Source organism: Crocodylus porosus, unplaced genomic scaffold (genome assembly GCF_001723895.1).
Source record: "Crocodylus porosus isolate Cpor-Errol unplaced genomic scaffold, CroPor_comp1, whole genome shotgun sequence".
Classification (NCBI taxonomy): Eukaryota; Metazoa; Chordata; order Crocodylia; family Crocodylidae; genus Crocodylus; species Crocodylus porosus.
Window position 1 is genome coordinate 14,748,895 of NW_017728932.1, and position 16,248 is coordinate 14,765,142.

The 16,248-nt window shown below is 43.7% G+C and overlaps 1 protein-coding gene across 1 annotated transcript in view; it reads right to left on the reverse strand.

Annotated features, from left to right (window-relative positions):
• Positions 1–16,248, reverse strand: part of VMP1 (vacuole membrane protein 1) — a 75,577-nt gene that overhangs the window by 29,883 nt on the left and 29,446 nt on the right. The window contains exons 7-8 of the mRNA XM_019545692.1: positions 14,748–14,915; positions 10,283–10,414 (exon numbers count right to left, since the gene is read on the reverse strand). Of these exons, the coding sequence (XP_019401237.1) occupies positions 10,283–10,414; positions 14,748–14,915 (300 nt within the window). The remainder of the gene's footprint in view (positions 1–10,282; positions 10,415–14,747; positions 14,916–16,248) is intronic.

Below are 16,248 nucleotides of genomic sequence, written 5' to 3' on the forward strand. Positions count from 1 at the left end.
TTAGCTTCTTCTAACCATTTTCTATTAAATCTTTGTCTGGTAAGAGGGCCTTCAGCCATCAGAGAGCTTCTCCCTGTACTCATCCTCAGACTGAATAATCACTAACAATGTTCTCTTGGATAAACGAAGATGACTGAACTTCAGCAGTTTTGTTGTAAAGCGGGACTGCTGCACTCAAATCAGGCTCTGCTAAACTTTTCCCTCCACCATAATTATGCCTGGGGCTTTACAGGCAAACGTACCGGTCCCTGCCAATCTAACAGACATAGTGCAGGATGGGGGGGACTAGAAAGATGGGGCAAGAGCGCCAGGGACAACGAATGCAGGGCAATGAGCAGCCAGTTGGGCATATATCACATCTTCCTTAAAACCTGGACAGTGCCGAGAATAAAGGACTGGGTTGGAAGTCAGCAGTACAAAGCTTAAACAGCCACGCAGCAGGACACTGGTTGCCTAGCAGAGATGGGTCTTTAAAGGACAAACAAAAGTTTATTGGAAACCTTATACTCTACTTAGTGCAAGCCTCACTATATTCTAACAAAAGCCGGGACCATAAACGGATGTCTGAAGGCTGATAAACAGGAGTAAATTGGGGTCTGAGGTCAATGAGTGTGAAGGACACCCGGTCCCTTACAAGACCTATGGCATTCTGGTCTTTTTAAAGACACATCTGTAGTCATGACTTCTTCATGCCAACAGCCTCTCTCGACAGGACGGCAAAACTCACAGCAGTGGAAGTTGTAGGCAGGAGAGCACAGCTCTTCAAACTTTCGTACCATTAGAAATTGTGCTTACGATGCTCACTCCTTACCAGAAATGTTCAAGCGAGTTATAAATTTTGGAACACACAAATAATCCAAAAAGGACGGCATTGTTCCCGCAGCTGAAAACCAACACATGAAACCAGTATTACAAGATTATTAAAACGATAAATTCCTGAAGTTTTAAATGCTGCCTACAAAAAGACAGTGCTCCTTTTTCCTTTAAAAATCTGAGGTATGTTAAAAATGAGCTGCATAATATTTTATTTCTTCTGACTTTGTGTTATAACACAATGGAATCAAACACAACTTATGGAAGAAAGAGCATTTGTGGTTAGGGCAGTGAAGTCTAACGTTACGGGGGACCGGGAGGGATTACTAACTCATTGGAATAAGATGTTCCAAACTGCAGGGGAGCAGCGTTAAGGAATTCCAACAGCTACCTACCAGTTGAGAGATGACAGCAGACGCATGCCAACAAGGCAGCAGCCACATACTCCGAGCGGCACATCAGAACCGAGAGCCACCATGCTGAAGCTGAAACGGGTTCCTTTTGCATCTGCAAATTAATGAACTCCCCAAAAGGCCAGTGCTGCACGTGAACAACAAAGATCAGCATTCAAAGAATGTGCACAAACACACCAGGTATGAGAGACAGCTGAGAGTGGATTTTCTGTTTTTGTACTGAGAATTTAGAAGAGAAAAACACCCAGCTTGTATGTGCCTGATAATAGTTCAAAGGTAGGCAAGGGTCTTGCCGTCTTTATTGGACTATTTGCCTGTATACTGACTATAGCGCGTTAATTATGTAATGTAAGATCTGCACCAGTCTTTTCCATTTTGTGGAGGCAGTTATCAAGGAGATTGAAGAGACCCCCCCACCCCTAAAAAGAAACCCTCTCTTACACATTACCAAACTGTCACATTTGGCAATTCACACGTGTCCAGTGCAAGTGTCTTAAAAGGGCCATGGAGAGACGAATGCCTCAACAGTGAGCACAAGAAAGCTCAGGCCAAGTTGTAGCAAGCGGTTCAGTGAGTTAATTAACTCATTCAAAGACGTTAAATGAGCTAAACAGATTTCAAGTACCAAAGAGCTGCTCACAAAGGTAGAACTCTGCTCAACCCAGTGCACGTTACCACAGTAAAAGCCCAATTTGACACCTGGTGGACAGTACCAGAGTAACAGCTATCCTGATGACTCTGGAGAGCGCAGAGTTTGTGCTGGTGTGTCTTGCGGCAGCAGGCACAGGTGCCCGATGAAAACAGCTGGTGGGTTTCAAGGCCAAGGGCACCAACCTGAGCCACAGAACGGTGGCGATGTTTAAAGAGACCTGAGACAGCAGCACCATCTCAGAACTACCTGCCAGCAAGCTTCTGGATGAGGAAGCAATTCTTGCAGTGGGAGGGACCTAAGAAAGGATGAAACTTCCTCCGTTGACAACCGCCTCGCAAAAGAGGCAGTGGCAGCTGATTATTTCTCATTCTGCTGAAGTCGTCATTCCAGGATGCACGTGGGCCCTACGTACAGCACCGCATGAGCACGGCTACATGGCTGCTGGCCTGGGAGATATTTGCACAGCATGTGGGCTGTGTCACTGCCCAGTACGGTGGTTCTGCAGGGCTGGGATGCTCTAATCAACCACACAGGTAAGTCCCTGAATAAGGCGGCCAAACCGTAATGAAGCGAAGGTCTTCCTCGTCATGGCCCCAACTACTGGAGTTCAGCCCGCATCCGAGCAAGGGTCAGACCCCATACCAACAGAGTTGTGAAAAAACACGACCCCCCCATTGAAGTCAGTAGGATGTACAGTGATGAGTGAAATGACACCTACACAAGTTTCATTCTCTGCCCTTGCAGCAAGAGAATAAGCAGCTTCATTTTAAACAGATTGAGAAGCTTATTCATTTTCTTCATGACACTGTACAACTGCAGTGGAGTGGAAAAGCCTAAGGAAAAAAACCCCAAAAAAACAACTTTCCCGATTTGCAGAGGATCTTGGAGAGGAACTAGCAACCGTATTTACAAACTGCCAAAACAAGTGCAAGTTCCAAAGCCTTCTTTACAAGCCTCGAGATAACAACAGGGCAGCCCCAGTTCTGGGGCAACGATGCACCAAGTTGAGTGGGTTTATTCCAGAGCTCAGAACAAGCAGGAACTTCATGTGAACTCTGGCACTTTTCCACTGCAGGAACTGAATGAAGCTCTCAGTTGCAAATTCAAAAAGCCCCAGTGTTGCTCACTTTAACCAAAAAGAAAAATCGCACGAAGAGTAAGAGACAATTAAAGGAAGCGCAGTTGGAGGGAAGAGGAAGAAGCATAAAGTTTCGGAGTCTTATCTGACCTGTCCTACAGAACGTCGTCCCCCCAGCAGCGTGCTCAGCTTCCCAACCTTCAGCTGCACTCGTGTTGGTACTTAGCACAGTGCCACGCAGACGAGTCATTTCGGATCCCTTCCCTCACCAAAGCGTTAAGAGAGGGCACGGGGTTTATACCCAGCTAGTCCGGCACCAATTCCTTGCCAGAGATCTGCCAGCGTGCAGATCCAGGAATTCATTCTACGGAAGACAGCAAAGCATTCCCCCCCCCCACAAGCAGCATGGCAGAGAAAAGAGCCAGACAATTGTTCCAGACTAACAGGAACTAGCCCAGGATTCAGTTAGTGGTCACTGCTGTACAAGAGAAGTCTGGGAAAGCAAAGAAACAGCCCATCGGTCCAATTCTCACGCGCTTGATACCGACCCCCCCCCGAGGCCCCGCGCTGCCCCTTCCTCGCCGCGACTGGAACGTGCTGGCATTTCATCCAAGATGATGTGGGCTGCTTTAACCACTAGTGAAGCACCAAATGAATACTCATTGATCTCAAGGCCAGTCAGGCTCCCTTCCACAGGTCAGATGATGTAGCATGCTGGCACTCCTGCCAGCTGCGGGAGATTTTAAAGGTCCTGTCCTTTCCAAATAATAATTTAAAAAACCCCCAAACCCAAAAACGTCGGGACCCGAGTAAGATCCAGTTACTGTAACAAAGGCTCATCATGACTGGAATGAAGCGAGATTGATTACTTAACTCTAAATGCCTGCATCCAGTAAAGAAGCAATTTCGGATAACCGGATGAGCTTAGTATGCAATGCTATTTCAGTCCCAGACAAAGCTTAGGCAAAAAATCAGCAGCAGTGAAAAAAAAAAAAAATATATTGCGTTCTTTCACCAGGAGCCTAAGGTTCAGTTACAAAGAACAAAGCCATTCCAATAATTAATGGGCAAACTTATATTAGACAGCTGACGACCCTCTTTTTACAAGCACAGTCTTCCCAACAAGCTTGACGGGCAGAAGATGTGCAAAGCTAAGCATGTCTCTAACTTACTCTTCACAGGAAAAAGCAGTGGGTGCCAGACGACTTAGAGAAGTGGTCTGCATACCAGACTCGTGTACAACTCAAACAGTGTCTGGAACAAGAAAAAAAACAAATGTAGCCATTTTCTTGATTATGACACAGGAATTAATCTCTATTGGGTAGTGTAGGCTCCCTCCGGGTACTCAGACAGCTCATCTGACACAAACTTGGTCCTTTTCCTCTAGCCACAGAAAAGCAAGTTCTTTTGTCTGACAAGACAGACCCCTCCTATGGAAAGCAGCCGAGATAGAGTTTGCATGATAAAAGTTTCACGCCAGATTGTGTGTTAGGAGGCACTCTGCTGAGATACAGCAAGTCTGTCCAGCAACTCCTCTCCTCTGGTATGTACCTGGCCAAAAGCTCAAATCCAGGCAGCCTGTTCTGCAGCGGTAACTAAAGGGAGGATTGAAATTCAAGTGGAGCCCTACAGGCTAAGGGATGATGCAGTAAGGGAGCTAATGGAGCCCAGCATGGGTAAAAGTAAAACGTGTGAATTTCGTAGGACTAAAGACTGTGTTTAGACGTTTCTGATCGAATTGTAGCTTCCCCAAACTCGACTCGAGATTCAGACACTGACAGGGGAGTTGCAGATTATTCTGTAGAGAACAAGGGGAAGGACGCTCGTCGGATCCAACAGCAAGCGTTCAAGGGCCACGTTCTGACCACAGAAATGCATCCGATGCCCGCTGGCAGCAACATGAACCGTGCCTGCAAATCTGACAGCGTTCAACTACTGCTCATTCATTAGCGCCACACACAACAGCAGCTCATGAGAGGGGAAATTCAGACTGTTTTTTTCTTCCTGGCAAAATGACCTTTTCTTGCAAAAGAAGAGATGGATAATGGGGTTTAATTCAGCTTTCAGTGCTGATGCTGAGTGAGGCCATTTCGTAGTAAGCAAGATCTCCAAGTGGGTAGATCTTGATATTGATGAGATAGTTGTTTGCTTTTTGCAGACTTCCTACGTAGGAGCATGCGACAGACTTCCAGGGCACTAGTCCTCTGATGAATACAACCTGAAAAGCCATCTTTAAAGCAGCTTGAACAAATGTAACTCAATACTCCCCACTGGTTATTTTTTTCATATCTGTAAACAGGTGTGCAAATGAATAGAACAATGCAGGCACAAGGCGGCTGTATTCTTTTCCCAGCATCCAACGAAATCCAGCAACGGGGCCGCTTACATACTTATTACTCATAGCTTCTATTGTCAACCGTCTGGATGCGTTAACCCTTCACTGCCCCCATTTCTTGGGAAGTTCCCTTGAACGGTTTTACATAAAGTATTCTCTAACCCCTGACAAAGCTGACCAGGACCATTTTACCACGAGACAGCCAACACTTCAACAAATCTGCTGTTCGTTCAACATATTCTTTTCCCCAACAAAAAAACAATCTTGCTAGAAGTCCACTCTCAAGCACTGCATTGCATGGAAAGTTTATTTGTAAAGCGATGCTTCAATGTTAACATCAGCATCCATTTATATTTGAAAATCTGGCCCAAGGCAAAAGGGTTAAAAAAAACCAAACCCGAAAAAAACCCTCCCCTACATGTATTAACAAACACATGCATCAAACTTCAGGAATGCATAATGTGCAGACAAGTCTCCTGGTGGCCACCCATTAGGCAGCCCAGACCAAACACTGACAATCTCTTTCTTGTACAGCACAATTAATAAAGAGAGGAAGCTGATGAGGAAGGGGGCGAGTGGAAGACCGAGCAAGAAAGAGACTCAAGAGCATTGAGAGTTGGGCTCAAACAAATGCTGCTCCACCCCCCCTCAAAAACCGGGTACGATTTCCACGGTCCTGCACATAACACCCCCCCATTTTCCTTAAACTCCCTGGTTTCTATTTTAAATACTAGTTTGTTTTTGGGGTGGGTTTTGTTGTTTTGTTTTTGCAAGCAAAGAAGTAACCAAGCTGGCAACTGAGCCTCGCAGAGTGCCCACGGATCAGATCCCGGTGGTCGCTCTCCTGTCAGCCCTGAGATAGCCCCGGTCCTCCGTCAGGCACAGACCTCCTACTTGCCACTGTGATTACGTCACGTTTCTAGGCATGACTTGAACTCAATCCTGCGGTGTAGGCTCAGTCACCGTGCCTTGTCAGGGTGCCCCGTGCTCCAGTTCTCAGAGCAACCCTAGCTGGGTGTGGTGGTGGACTTTGCAGTCCGGCTTCTGAAGAGAGGAACTCTCGACCAGGATGTGGCAAAAAAGCAATGCAGCTCAAGGCACAAAGCCTGTAAGAAATGCTAGAAGGATGGGTTGAACACGTGTTTAACGGTCACTATCTCAAAGTTCATCAGTGTAACTCATGGCAGGCAAGCAGCCTACTTGCGGAGCAGGAAGTTGTTCTCTGGAAGCCCTGACGCAATACAAACCGGAGCAGTTGCAGCTCAGCTTGAATACCAACCCTCTAGAGTCCACGTTGACAAATTCTTTAACAAGCCCTGTGGTTACAGGGAAGCTGGTTTCAGTCTGAGTCACTCCTGTTCAAACAGTTTACTGGAAATGGAGGGGAGGGGGAATTTTCAGAGAAGTCATGTGATGGCCAGACAAACCACAACCAGCAAAGGTTCAGTGGAGTCAAAAACAGGTCCCGGCAAAAACTGACACTCAGTGTGCAGATGGCACTCAATCATTTATGGCGAGTCCTGCTTTATCTCAGGGTTTACATGGTATTAACCCCTTTCCCAGCCCGGGGTTTTAAAGGAAGCCAGGACCCAGTTTGGAAGGTAAACAAACAGCAAGAACTGATAGTAACACAGGCAACTTGAAAATATTTTTTTTTTACTGGGAAACTTGGCTCATGCAAGAGGGAACAGAAGCAAACCCCAAGGATTTGATGTGCAAACCATTAGTCCTCAAAGAATATGCCACTTAAAAATGAATCCAGACACTTTGAGTCTTTCATAATTAGATGTACAATGAAGATATTGTTAGGTTTTCTTCTTAGGGAAGACCAATGAGATAGCAAGAGCCTCCACATTTTGCAGTATTATCTGCGGACAGGCTGCACACTGCCACCAAGCTTCCTTTTCACCGGAAACCTGTCAGCTTTTAAGTCCTTCGTGGCCTTACACAAGACGACGGGGGTCAGAAAATATTTTAACAATCAGCTGCTACTGAACTGGCAAAAACTCTGTTAAAATCCTGTACGTATATAGGAAAGTATACAGTCATATTTGCACTGTGTCATTACCAATGTGCTGCTCCAACGCTAAGCAGTAGATTCACTTCCCCTAATTGAGAGGTTGGTTTGAGACGTTCCACTAGCGCTACATCTTCTCATCGCTCAAATGGGGAGCCCTGACAAAACAGCTCAGAGCACTGGGATTTCACCGGATAAGAGAAGCAGCAATGTGGAGGAAAAAGGGGTGGGAGGGCGGTGGAGGGATTGGATATCAAACAACAAATTCTACAGAAAATAATAAATCATAAGAAACTGAAAAGTATAGCATCGAACACGTCGCACAAAATTACTGTGGTCTCCAGTGAAAAAGTAATCCTGCTTGAAAAGAATAAATAAATACGGCAGCATTACAGAATTGCCGGACAACCAAGAAGAAGGAAGCGACATGAAGCAATTAGAGGTACGAAGCTATCTTTATGCAGCCTACGCTTTAACTGGCCAACAAAAACAGAAGTGGCGTTCCATTAAGCTGAGGGATTTTTTTATGTAGATTAATGGAAAACAAGACGAAAATCTTGCACATCATCAGCCAGCTAATGGGTTCTCTCAAAGTGTGACTCAAGAAGACCAACCACTTCAACTAGCAGTTGCGACAGAAAACCCAGTGAATGGAGATAATATTCTTATGTCCTGTGAGCCTGAATGGAATGACTCGTCTCATTCTTTTACTATATGATCTACTAAAGTAATTCTCTTCCTAGGTCTTTTATTAAAAATCCCCAATGAGCAGCGTCTCTCTCTCTTCCCTGGGGATTGTACGAACTGGATGTTACACGGAGAATGCGCCTCAAGAATTTTCAGAAACAGCACCAACACATTTTCCAAAAAAACCACAAATACGCAAAAATGGCATGTTATTTGGGTCTGCTTTGTCAGCATGGACAGCAGCTCACAAAGTAAACCAGGCCCGTATCTTGAAAGGATTCCTTCTAGTATTTGACATCACAAAATATTTGTTGTCCTCCGCTGGCATCAGATTCATGTCACCTTCTGCTTTCTTAAGCACGGAGGCTCAAAATTAGCGAGAGGCACTGATTTAGGTAGTAAAAACCTTACTATTAAGCAATTACACACTGCAAATGCTGATAAAGCCAAAGCTTTTGCTAATGGCTCATGATGCCAGGATTTGCTCAAGGTCATAGGAAGAAAGTCATGCCCGTCTCCCGCAGATATGGAGCAAAAACATGATAGAAAGCCAACTGTGGAAAGGAAGTGGAGGTGGCGAGTGGAAAGAAATGAACTGTCAGTTTAAGGCAGTACCACAATCTCATCAGACTGTCATAGCCTTATGTCAATGTATCTGGTAGAAATCAGACCACAAGTGCAGCTTTAACAAAATTTCTTCTGACCATCCACCCTCAAAGTGGTGTTTTAATCCAAACTTAATTGCTGAGAAGACAAAATCAAAGTGTACTGGTAAACACAGCCATTTTTCTTAATGAAAGACACCATTTCAGTTGTTCATCCAGTACACAGGGAATGGAATTGAGGACTATTTCTTGGCTGCGCTTGACAAGATAGCTGTTAGCAGAGATTTTATGCCCAAGAAACCTACCAGGCGTGTTGGAAGCACCTTCTTTTGTTTTTAAATAAAACCACACAACTTGCTGGGAGATTCACAGTAAACAGAAGCGGGATTATAGCAATTCAGCAATCATGCATTTAATTAAATTCTGTACCGTACTGGGAGTTTAAATTTTTTCATGAACCGAGGACTGATTTGCAAAATAAGGACATAGCAATGAATGGGGTCAATGTAAATAAATTAAGCAGCGATTTGTTTGTTGCCAATACACCTTAAAAAGAAAGAACTTACTTTACCACTTCGTAGTGCCAGAGGAGCACATCAAGAAGAGGTAGCAAACTAGGCAGCATTAATATCACAATTAACACTATTAGGCTAGACTCAGTGTTAATAGGCAAATACTGTATGCATTCACTTCTCTAAAAGAGGCTAAGAAACACCAACACTTCTCATGTCATGCCTGGGTGTTTTCTTTGCTACAATCGTGTGTTTGTCAAAGAACAAGCAGTGGAAATCCTTTTGCTAAACACAGTGGATAGTATCAGCTGGATTCTTTCATTTAAAAAACTCCCCAAAGTCTCGTGACCCTCTGCTACCTAGCAGTTTGTTAGACAAACAACCCTGAGTAATAAGGGAGATTATGGAAGAGAAATCCAAGAGCCAAACATTTCTGGGGGAAAAAGGAGAATGTTTCTCTAAGTGGCACCTTTAAAAACTGTAAATAATGGATGGACTGAAGCACATGCAAACTGCTGATCTGCACAAAAGCTGTTAAAAATAGAAGGAAAAAAAAAAAAGTCATGTGGGTTTGATTAAGGGACAAAATAGTCTGGGGGTTGTGGGGGGGGGGAAGCTGGGAAGCATATAGCTGTTTAACCCATAAAGAAAGAGAAGAGAAATAAGAGCACAAGCTGAGAGAAAATTCACATAGCTCAGCTGTCTTTTCACATCAGGAAAAATGAGTTTCCTCAGGCTGCTGAAGAGGACAAGGCACTGGCAGCGCAGGCAGAGCGGGACCAGGCAAGTTAGTAGCATCTAGTGGGAACGTGCTGGCTGACCGTGCTGCTCAGCTGGTCCGACTATTTCATCAGTGTAGTTGATCCACTGCATCCTCCCTCCCCTCCGTGGGCCCCCGCTTTCTTCCTATTACCACACTATATCTGTAAAAGCACCTGCTGGCCATTACCTACTGTGGCCAGACAAACACAGCCCTGCCTCGCCCCACGATACACTCCATTTCAATTTTCACCACAGGCTCTGTGTCCAAGTGCAGGTCTTACTTACGGGCAGCCTCTCCCGAAGGCACGTGGGCTGTTTTCTATGCCAGCGCACAGCCGTCTAGGGCACCTCAATGGGGCTGTGTTTTATGTTACATGCATGCATCCTGCTGTCTAGCAGTGTTCTTACTTGTGCAGCCTCTGCGTGTTCCAGCATCTCCTCGAATTCCTGGTACTCTTCATCATCAGGCTCAGCACCTGAGAGTCGGGCTGCCCTAGCCATGAAGTATGGAGGTAGCTCTCCAATAGCTGTGCCAGCACCCTGGGTACAAAATAATCATCATTTTATCAGGGTCGTTTTTGGTCTTAGCGCTCTTCAAAGTAGTAATGTTTGTACACCATTCCTCCTGAGTTATTAAAAATACATATAAAAAAAAAAACAACTCACACAAGGTTATCACACAGAATGACAGAGATCCCTGCCATTGCCTCCAATGGAAATTCATCATTACCGGACACATTTCTCCTGACTTTAAGCGCTACCTAATTGACCTTGGCAAACTACACCTTCCCTTTCCTAGTTTAACTAAGCCCAGTCTCTTCCACGAGAAACTAGAACATTTTATGTTGTACTAAAATTTAACTGACTTTGCATAACTGTTTATTATAATACAGGCTCAAACTCTTCTACCATTATAAGCAAAGGAAAAATAGGGATAAATGAAAGCTTAATCTACCTAGCCTTTTATCTTTCCTTAGGATGCAGTCAAGACAACCAAGAGAGCTATGAACTGAAATAGGGCTGTTTTTTCACCGCAGGAAAATATTTGTTTTCTCAAAACATCAAATGACTCATTTTAATCTTGCGGGTAAAAGCAGCTTTAGTTTAAAAAAAAAAAAAAAAAAAAAAAAAATCAGTACTGAACATATGGATAAACAGAGGTTAATGAAACAGGAACTTGGATTAAACCCAAATAGTTTAAATATAGGACAGGTAATAGCACAATAGTTGGGCACTCTGTTGGAAATGTGCTAAACCTCAGCTCCGTGCAGATGTCCCTTCTTTCTTTAGGCCATTAAAGCAAGTCACAAATGCTTTTATATGCCGCTGAAGCAATGCAAAGCCCTTCCATTTCCTTTGTTCCTGTTACACACGCAGCTGTATGGAAGGGAGAATTCCAGCTGCTTTGTATTTCTAAACCAACAGGTTGGCTCCAAGCACCATTTCAGCACTGATTAGCCAAGCTGTTAAAACTCCCTCTTAAGGTCACACTCCCTTATCTGAAATAAATTTACACGATAGCGAACAACGAAACAGGGATACATCTGTAGATTTTCACTGCTGGGAAGATCAGCTTGAAAACAGAAGCTGTAACCTTTTAAAAACAAAACATTAATTCAGGTTATGTTCTCAGGATGATACAAGAAAAGAAAAAGCTATGTTGCTTCACAATAACGTGCTGGGTGGCTCTGGCTTTATGTCGTCAACGAAGAGAAAGGCTCACATGCGTGCACTGGAAGTGAACTCCTTTTAAATGGGCCAAGTCACATGCTCATTGTTACAAAATATCTTGCAAGTGCAATGAAATCATATGACTCTGCCTCTACAAGGAAGATTCCCTCCCTACACAAGGAAAGGCAACAATTAACTAACCCAGATGAACAACTATTTACCTTCCCCTCTCCCCCACCCCCGCACACTTGGCTATTCATTTTAACCATCAGAGTTTTCATTTGAAATGCACTTAAGAGTTTCTTTGGATTGATGCGGGACGAGAAAGCTGAACACTAACCTGCGTTCTTTTACACAAAGAGGAAAAATAGTAAGTTAGTCATCTGGAAAGCTGCTTTTTTGCCCCCTTACTTCATCCTGGTCAGGACACAGACTGACTTTTTTTGCTCTTCCTGAGAGAGAAGATTGTTGTATTCTTTGCAATTCTTCCTTATTTTAAAAATAAATGCTGTGTGTTCACAACGCAGGGTACTGTTGAATTCCTAGTTCATGTCCTGCACTGACCAGGCTGATTTTGTTAATCCTTGTGTAAGTCAGGGATGCTGAGACCCATTTGACAATGAGTGAGATTCAAAACCCTTGGGGATTTTGCATTCTTCAATCGAATTAGATTACTAGGTCAAAATCCCAGTGTTCATCATTGATCGCTGTTTATTGCCCAGTGGGGGGGCAAACTGGGGTAACTTCTCTCAGTGAAGTTAAACCTGGCTTTAGTCTCTGCTGAAGCTAACCCCGAGATTTTAGCTCTTTGAATGGATGCCTTCAGGAAAAGAGTGGAGCAGCTCTGCCCTAGCCCACCTTCCCCAGCCCACAGCTCTCATCTTGTTACTACTATAGCAGTTTACAGCTCAACCACCATCCTGTCAGCTTCTCATTAAGGACCCGCCAGGCTTTCACACTGGGGGACTACCGAGTCACCTAAAAGGCAACTGACATATTGCATCATTCCCTCACAGGACACCCATGTGCTTCAACCCATCAGAGGCTCTTCTGGTTGACTGTAATAGCTCCTCTGCCTTAAATGCTGACCCACAGCTCTGACACTTTCAGATTCGACTGGTAGGCTGGATGAGTTAGCTTTTCCATAAGCACTTCACAAATCAGAAGTTTAACCTACCGCTCCTGATTTTAATTCCTCTTGCCTTTTTTGTTAGCTCGTGGTGCAAAAAAAAAAAAAAAAAATCGTCTATCCACGGTTTCAATGTCAGCAACTCTGTGTTGCTTTCCAGTCAAACGGCTATTTGGTTTAACAGCGATAAGACTCTGGGGGAAGTTTCTTCGACGGCTTCCAAAGAAGTGAACAGGAGTTAGGACAAAAGAAAAATCACTGGAAGACGTTTCAGCAGCAGCCAGCTTCATTTGACTTGCAGGAAATTAACAATCAGTGTTTATGTACTCATGAAACATGCCAAGAAAGCATAACATTACACTACACCCCAGTGGCAGATTGAAGATGCTCCCAAGGGAGAAACGTAGCGAGAGAGAGAGAGTGGTCAATGAAAAGGTAGCTGGCAGTATGTTTGGAGGAGAGAAGGAAGAAAGCACAGATTATAAAGCGCTTTGGCTCGTTCAGATTTCTCCACGTCCTCCATGATCTGAACCAGCAAGGAGCACAAAGGAAGGACTCTGAAGGTACCACTGGCTCGTTATGGGGCACAATGATCATCAGTTGCAGGGCCTGTAGCTGCACACGCTTTTCTTTTTAAACGATTTCATCCTCACTGTAGTTCAGCACTTTCGTACACTAAAGACTCAGCAAGTGCGTTTATCCTGCACTATCTTCGCTTTGCATTCCTACAGATTTTATCTGAAAAGTTCGTTCTTTTTGTTTCTACTCCATTAAGACTTAGAGCTGCACAGGAAAAATAAAGATCCTTATTTACAAATGCTCGTTTATAATGGATTCAGTTAACTCTGCCTGGTTTTGATCTTTTGTGTGGTATTGCTCTCTAGCTAGCAAAAATGAGCATAAAACCTTTACTGTGTGTCTTATTCACAGTCATGGGTCGTTCCAGCCTTCATTAATATTTCTGTAATTATTCTTCCATTGTTTTTAGAAAAAAAAAGGTGCGTATGATCTAAACGTCAACTTTCATGGTGGGAAACTGGCTGCTAATCATTTTTTAAATTGTAACAAGCAAAATAAATGGGAGTTTTTGGTGAGCTATTTGCATGTACTGAAGGCTCCCAGAAATGAAAGAGAAGTAATTAGACATCATGAACTACAGGACTTTCCCCCTCCAGCACCTAAATTGGAGAAACAAGCATTTTATAATTAAACCAACGGTCAGAACAGGAAATCAGTGGTAAAATTGAGTGCTCTGACACACGAGCAGTTTACAGCAGATGTGCCTGCTTAAGTTTCAATAGTTTATATTTAACGGGAAGCATCTCTTAAAAACTAAAATTACAAAAAATGAAGAGCAAAGAACCCCCCAAAAAATCAGATGACAGAGCTGCTGCGGTGACAGTCACGGACACCCACCCTAATAACCCACCCTCAGAACTGGATTCACTCTTCGCCAACTATATTTTCTCTTTGTTGTAAGGAAATGTTTCCCTGTACACTGAAGTTAGTGTCTGGATTATGTATAGTCTCCTCACAGCCGATATGAATCAGCTGTGACACCAGGGTCTGGACCCTTCAAATACATATTAATAACTTCACTCATGAATAGGGCCCAAGGACTTACTTGCAAGAGCCAAGTTGCTCACTTAACTGCTTGAAGGATCAAGACTTTGCATCTGTAAGACTATTAAGGGGCACTAACTTGCCTATCAAAACCTTGTCTTTTGCACCAAGCTCCTCAAGCACCGGAGCATTTTCTATTACAGCACTGAGAAAACCGCTGGCCGTTTTTCAAAACCGTTCTTTTGAAATAGATCCGAGTTTTCCTAGGACTCTGGAACAAAGAATTTATTTGGTAAACCAGAAAGTTCCCTCCCCACCTTCTCCACCACCGCCCTGGAACAGCAGCTGATACAAATTGATCCCCCCGCTTACCCGCTATTTCATTATAAGAGGTTCAGAGCTCATCGAGCAGACATCTGATTGAGCAAGAAGTTACGGCTCCAAAGTGAACCATTACATATTACCGCTGGGCGGTTCACGTTAGGTAAAATGATACAAGTTCAATCTTACCCACATGCAGGCTTCCAGCCTGACTTTTGAGATGATGGTCCAGAGAGTGATGGATCCTTCAACCCCTTCCTCTTCAGGGCAGATGATCTGATCAGGGTATGGCGGCTCAGGAAAATTAACTGAGTTACATTCATATGCAGCAAGTGTCACGGACGCTATGTGTGGACCCTGGAAGACATTAAGTGAGCTGTCAGTATGCCGTGCGCGTCTAAGCAGCAGGGAGCAAAATCATCTAGGGTAAAGTCATCAGGAAATGCGGATAAATGTACAGCATACAGAAAGCTGACACCACTTACCCTGTACATTCGATACCAGCTACAGTATTTTTGCTACTAAATCTCGCCTGTAAGAGAAGAATGGTTTACCTTCATACTTGAGAAAAAGTGCCCCTGTTTCAACAGTAATGAGCTGGTAAGCTAAACAATATGCTTCTTGCTTGGGTTATTAACAAAGATCTTACATGGGAAGAGTTAAAATAAAACTGTAGGAAGCACACCTTAACCATCAATGCTTAGCTTGGACCACGCTCCGTTTGAGCAACCAGAAAAAATGAAGCCAACTAGTTTTTCGGTGACCGAGGTCTAGCACCGGGCAACCATACTGGGCAGCAAATTCTCAAAAGGATTTAATAATAAAAAGGACATTTTTTTCAAAGTGGACTTTTGCAAATTGTCCGAGAAAAACATTTAAGTTGTTCTTAAGTTTTGTTAAAACCAGGTTTTTGGGGTTGTTTTTGTTTTTGCTTTTATAAACCCTAACGTCTGAGCTGGACCCAACAAGAGCAAAATGTTCCTTCCCTATTCCTTCCTCAAGGTACCAGCTAATAAGACAGGAATCCCCTGGGTAAGTCATATAATTTTTCTGTTAGTTCCCCATCTGTAAAATGGGAATCACCTGACTCGGGTTCTCTGAAAACAAAGTGCTATTTAAAAGCCACACATCGTTGTTAATTCGACTTAAGAACTCTGCTTTCCTTTACAGGTCAGGAGGGTGGTTTGAGGCCACGTCTCAGATAGAGGCAACCTCAAAATCTGTACAAGAAATGAAGTGCAATACAGTTAAAAATCAGAACAAACTTCCAGCTACAGAAACTGTTCAGTTGGCTTTATGCTGAACACTAGATATTTTGAAATAAAAATAAGCCCCCCTTAGAAATCCCCTCCCAACATCTGTGCAAGATGTATGCCCAAATGGAATGAGCTGTTGAAAAAGTTCCCAAAAAATCCAAGTATTTTGTGAAAATAGTGTAGTTGCACTTGGATTTAGCTTCTTGAATAACACTGTAATCAGTTGACTTCACAGGCACAGCAACCCTAGCTCAGCTTTGAGTTTCTGCTATTAATTACATGGTGGGTTTTTGTCATCATCTTGGGAGACAGTCTGTCAACAATTTTCCTCCCCCCCTTTTTTTTTCCTTAACTGAGTCATGGTCTATTAGAGCTGCGGGGGTCAGTCCACAAAAAGTCAATCAAAACTGTACTTATCACACAAAGAACAAAAT